The sequence below is a fragment of the Capsella rubella genome, unplaced genomic scaffold, assembly GCF_000375325.1.
Source record: "Capsella rubella cultivar Monte Gargano unplaced genomic scaffold, Caprub1_0 scaffold_7, whole genome shotgun sequence".
Classification (NCBI taxonomy): domain Eukaryota; kingdom Viridiplantae; phylum Streptophyta; class Magnoliopsida; order Brassicales; family Brassicaceae; genus Capsella; species Capsella rubella.
Window position 1 is genome coordinate 9878944 of NW_006238917.1, and position 6000 is coordinate 9884943.

Sequence of the window (6000 nt, forward strand, 5' to 3'; positions counted from 1 at the left end):
AAATTGAATTGAAAAATAAGATAAACTGAACCAAAGCTTGTTTTTAATTTAATTAAATGGTAACGACCAAAAAAAAAAACCAAACTGTCTTAACTTCACTTCACTTAGCATAAATGTTCTCAAATCTTATTATCACACTTCCTCACAAAACTTAAAACCAAAACTTAACCAAGCTAAGGTGTGGAAATTTTGGTTGGGAGATTTAAGTCAAAATGGTCGGCACCACCGTGACAATTACTAAGTTGATGAGTGTGTTCAGGTTATGAATATTGATGAAATAGATCGGAGATCTATAGGAGAAAAGCCAACCAAACCAACTAAACATTTTCAAGAAATGCAATGGACTACTGTTAGGACTTAGGAAACGTCAAAACCGTGGTCGTGGAGGCCGAGGGTGACTGTAGATTTCAAGTGACCTTTTGCATCATCTCATCTTCCTATATCCTATTTAATTGTATGCTTAGGCATTCTTATTTCAAATTACTTCTTTGATCTCTATGACCTTTAATTATAAGTCATAGCCCTGTACTTTTTTTTTACATTTGCAATTTAAATAGAATGCCCTTTAACAGAAAAGAAAAAGAGAAAAAAAGACAATTACTAAGTTGATCAAGCCTCAGCATTTTAACATAGTTTTAGATACCAAGTTTTGGGTTCCTTCTTTTGATTCTTGTATATTTGAGAAAAATCGAGATCGTATGATATTATGATCTCAAGGATTGAAATATTCTTTTAATGACCACTTGTGAAAACAAGGGGAACACTGTGGTTTCATTTTAGCCTTATCTTTATCAATGGAATCGGAGCTTACGATGTCAAGAATCAAAATCTAAGAAAGATTGAGCTTTATATAATTTTGGAATTTCAAGCTTGTGGTTTTGATAGTGAAGCAGCCACGTGGTGTCCCAAAATTTTTATTAAACTTTAAAGCCATAGTTTTGCATTTTCTCTTCTTAAATGGCTAAGTTTATTGGTGGCCCAACTTTGATATGAAGAGTCATTATTCCTATATCACAATACAAGGTTATCTTATCATCATTTTCAATCGATGTGGTTCACGTTACGTTCCAACGACACATTGTAGTATAAGTAAGATGCCTAATCACATCTAGTTCCGCAACTGGCCCGTACTGTCCTGTAAATTGAATATTCTGTATGTATCAATGCAACCATGTTCCTTATATGGCAGAATCCAATTCTTTACACACTTTGTTGTTTTAACGGTTACTAGTACTAGTAACGTCTGTTTGCTATTACGATGTGGAAACACGTTTTCGTACATAGATATATTGCTTTTGGGTTTTAATGCTTTAGTAGTAATTAACGTCTCTTTCTAATACGATATGAAAATACAATTTTAAAACCCGTACATCGTGTATAGGAAAACTAATTATTTTATCGATGAGTTATCGAACTATACGTTTATATTGTTTTTGAGTTTTCTTTCCTTTTTAGATTATGTTTCGTTAGTGGTGGCATCAGTTGTTGGGATGATGATACTCATGTCACAATTAAATATTATTTTTGTTGAAAAAAAATTCTTTATAAATTAATTTATCGATAATTTTAATATATTTATAAATTAATAAATTTTCATGATCTTGGTATATAAGTTTTTTACTGTATTTTGACACTTTTATTAGTATGTTAGGTCTTATTTTATTATTTGGGTTAGAAAAATACAATATCGAAAGCCCACTAATGGCTTAAAGAAACAAAAGTAAAATAGTTCCCTTTGTAATATATAAAAGTAACAAAATAAGATATCTAGGTTAAGCCGATGGCTGGCGACGGCGATACACTCCGGTCCGATGAGACGGCGATTGATTCTCCAGTGTTAAAGAAGCCAAAGCCACTGATGAATATGAAGAAGAAGAAGATGAAGAAGAGAGTGTGCCTAGACATTTGATTTCCTTCAATTTTCGTGGAAAGCTAATCTACTATGGCCTATTCTTGGACGAACCCGAATGTAATAGACAGCGAGATCTCTTTTACAAACAATTTGAAGGGGTCCGAGGTTATGATGAACTTGGTTACGTTACCCACAATAGTGTAAGTTTCTCTTTTGTACTCTCAATATTTGTAGTTCAATGACTTTATGGTTTTCACTATTTGTTTTCAGCTTCTACTTATCTTGTGTTTTTGTGTGTTTTGCTTTTTTCTCTCTCCAGGGAACACAGCTTAAGTATGTCAAATACGTGATTCATATAAAATACACAGCATAATTTTTTTTAAATAAGTGATTCAACAACAATTCTACCAGTGGATCCATATAAAAGAGCTTACCATGTGTTTTGATTATTATCTAATGCAAGTATAAGGAATTAAACACAATATCATGATAGATTAAACACCATTGATATTATTAAGCGGATTACATAGATTTAGGACGAAATGGTAAGAAACAAAGGATACAGATAGAGACGCTTATAATGGAAATTGGAGTTTAAAGACAAAGGGGAACAAAAGACATTTGATTAAAATTATTATTGGTTTTGGTTTTCAGGTAATGGAGGTAAATCTTTTGAGTATCACTGATACTTCTCACCTAAAGCAGTAGATGGCCCAGCAGATGATGATGCACCATCGGCTCTCTTCCAGAATTGCATAAGTTGATTCTTTTCAACTGTGGTTAGACTCTTTATTTTCTCAATATAAGAATCCAAAGAAGCTGGTGTAGCAAGGAAATCATTTGGAATTGGAATATCAAAATATTTTGGCACTTGATCGGATCCCACGGTAGTTGCAAGCGTATTCATTGCAGCTATGATATCTTTTTCAAGATCATTGAGAATACTTTGGTAGTGTAGTATCATGCCATGAACACCATGAATAGGATCACGTCTACGAGCCTCAGCCGCATAGCACAAAGAGTTGGCAGCAATCTCACGTTCTGCAGCACCAAGGCTATTGAGGATCTTGTGGACGTTCACGGCTCCGAAGATTTGATGAACATCTTGAATTCTTGTACTGCCTGATGGGAAATGTGGTTTGCATACGCAAGTTGGTTCACAAGTTATTTTCAAGATCTTACAGACACCACAAGGCTTGGAAGCCATTCTTTTTTTTTGCTTTGTTTTCTAAATGGGTAGTATGTATATAATGATACATTGATACTCTTATTTATAGCCATGACTCAGAAGGTTTAATCAGTGATTTTAGGTAAGATAGTAATGCCAACTAATATTTAAAGTTTGACTTATTTATTTGTAAAGAGATGAGACTAATGTTTTTGGCAACAACATTATAAAGTGCTATTGTTGACTGCATACTTATATTTGTAGGCAAGATAATTAATATCATCTATTTCCATTAATTTGTTATTCAAGTTTTTATGCATTTATTATGCCAATTATTAGAAACATTGGTATTCAGATGTAAACTAAATTAATGTACAATATTTATTATGTTTCTACCGTTATATATTGGAACATGTTATATATGCATAAATATTATTCATATACTGTATACCCAATTCTTTCTATTATAGATGTCGGCAAAATATATAAACATGTGAAAATGATAAATTTAAGGATAGCTGATTTTATTACAAAATAGGTGAGCATAATCTATCTTTTCAAAATTTAGATAGACATTGCATTAACTCATACATACATTCTTGTGAATGTTTTTTAGTTAATTCAATTTAATTAGTTTCTTCAGTGTATAAGTACATTATTGCACTCTCATTTAGTTTGAAGTCAGAGCCATAATGCTCCAGCGCGCTTAAGCATTGGAAGGAGAGAACGATTGAGATGGAGACTCATGACTTGATTGGCTCCACCAACAAGCTGCCCTCCTATGAAAACCACTGGCACGGTCGGGCTGCACCCAAGCTGAGCCAATGCTTGTTCTATCTCCTTCCCTCTGTTGATCTCGTCTAGTTCATAGATCGTCGGGTTCACGCCAAAGTCGAAGAAAAGAGTCTTGATTGTGTGAGACATGCAGCAAGAGTTCTTGCTAAAGATCACTACCGACTTGTCAGAGATCATCTTCTGTAGATTCGCCATTAGTGTTTGGGAAAACTAGATAACTAGTAGAGAAATTGTGATGAGTTTTGGTTGAAGGTAGGAAGTGAATGTGTGTTTCTTTGTTTGATGGAATGAAGAGTGTATAAGGTCCTTTATATATTGCTTTCTAAAGTACGCAAGCTTTTATATTACGTAGCCTTTTTTCTAAGAGAATCAACTTTACCACAAAATAATAGTATCTCAAACAAATAGTGAAATAAAGAACATATTTAAAATAATATCTGAAAGAATATGATGATATGATCGATTCACAGCTTTTTGATTCTTTGACTCTTGCAGGTAAAGAATAAAACTATCAACCAATTTGGTAGAACGTACAAAAAAACAAAATCTCTTGAGGAATATTTGATACGGACGAATCATGTTAACTTTTTTTCTCCCCCTTTTTTTAAAGCCAATCTTTACAAAACTGAATTGAAAAATAAGATAAACTGAACCAGAGCTTGTTTTAAATTTAGTTAAAAGGTAACGACAAAAAGAAAATTGTCCTTATTATAGATCCAAGTTCACTTCACTTAGCATTTCTGTTTTCTGATATCAAATTTAGCATACATAGTTTTTTCTTGTTGTTAAACTTCCTCACAAAAGTTAAAGCCAAAACTTGACCAAGCCAAGGTGTGGGAGTTGCCTTGGGAGATGCCAGTCGAAATGGTCAAACTGGTTGGGTTAAAGCCAAGGTTTGGAGTTTGCTTGACAATTACTAAGTTGATGAGGTAAACTCTTCACAAAATGTTTTTCTCAAGCCTCAACACTTTTACATAGTTTTAGATACACTATACAAAGTTTTTGGTTCCTTCTTTCGATTCTTGTATGTTTGCGAAAAATCGATATCGTATAATATTAATATCTCAAGAATTGAAATATTCTTTTAATGACCACTTGAGAAAACAAGGAAACTCTGTGGCTCTGTTTTAGCCTTATCTTCATGAATGAAATCGGAACTTACGATGTCAAGAATCAAAATCTAAGAAAGATTGAGCTTTATTCCCAATTCTACGAATTTTGGAATGTCAAGCTAAGCTCATGGCCAAGCAGATGGTTTTGATAGTGAAGCAGCCACGTGGTGTCCCAAAACTTTTCTTACAACTTTAAAGCCATAGTTTTGCATTTTCTCTTCTGAAATGATTAAATTTATTGGTGGCCCAATTTTGATATGAAGAGTCATTATTCCTATATCACAATACAAGGTTATCATCATTTTGAATCGATGTGGTTCACGTACCAACGACACATATTGTAGTATAAGTAAGATGCCTAATCACATCTAGTTCCGCAACTGGCCCGTACTGTCCTGTAAATGGAATATATATGTATCAATGCAACCATGTTCCTTATACGGCAGAATCCAATTCTTTACACACTTTGTTGTTTTAATGGGTAGTAACGTACTAACGTCACTTTTTATTAAGATATGGAAATACGTTTTTGTATATAGATAACTAATTTTTAATTTACCTAAACTCAAATTTTTGTTTTATTGATTTTAGATTTGTAATAAGATCCCATGTCATAAATTATAATGGGGGTTTTGATTTTAAAGGATGTTTTTTTAAAAATTTGTCCATTTAGGCTTTCTGCGGTAAATTGTCAGTTATACCTAAATTACCCTTTTAAATAAATAAAATTAATTTTTAATTAATTTTTAAATTAAAGCATATCAACAATTAAAGATTAATAAGATTTAATGTTAAACAAAAGAGTTTTGGATGAAAGTATGTTGATTTTGATATTGAAAAAATCATTCTGCAATATTTAGAATACATCTTCTGTATTCTAAATATTTTAAATTATGAATTCTGCACACTCTACATGTTCTAAAAATTGTAGATTACAAATTCTTCGCATTGCACTTGTTCTGAAAATTTTAGAATATATATATCTTCTAAAAAAATTAGAACTCAGGTTTGGTTGGTGTTCTACAAAATTTGGAATATGTATTCTACATGTTACTCTATATTCTACAAATTTT

General features: G+C 32.3%; 2 protein-coding genes across 2 annotated transcripts; both read right to left on the reverse strand.

Moving 5' to 3' along the window:
• Nucleotides 1–2394: 2394 nt before the first annotated feature.
• Nucleotides 2395–3061, reverse strand: LOC17878986 (LOB domain-containing protein 32). The gene has a single exon (XM_006285795.2). It carries the CDS (start codon nt 3057–3059, stop codon nt 2532–2534), a length of 528 nt encoding a protein of 175 aa, XP_006285857.1. The 5' UTR covers nt 3060–3061; the 3' UTR covers nt 2395–2531.
• Nucleotides 3062–3543: 482 nt separating this feature from the next.
• On the reverse strand, nt 3544–4079 carry LOC17879916 (monothiol glutaredoxin-S5). The gene has a single exon (XM_006284764.2). The coding sequence runs from the start codon at nt 4008–4010 to the stop codon at nt 3702–3704; it is 309 nt and encodes a 102-aa protein (XP_006284826.1). The 5' UTR covers nt 4011–4079; the 3' UTR covers nt 3544–3701.
• Nucleotides 4080–6000: the final 1921 nt, after the last annotated feature.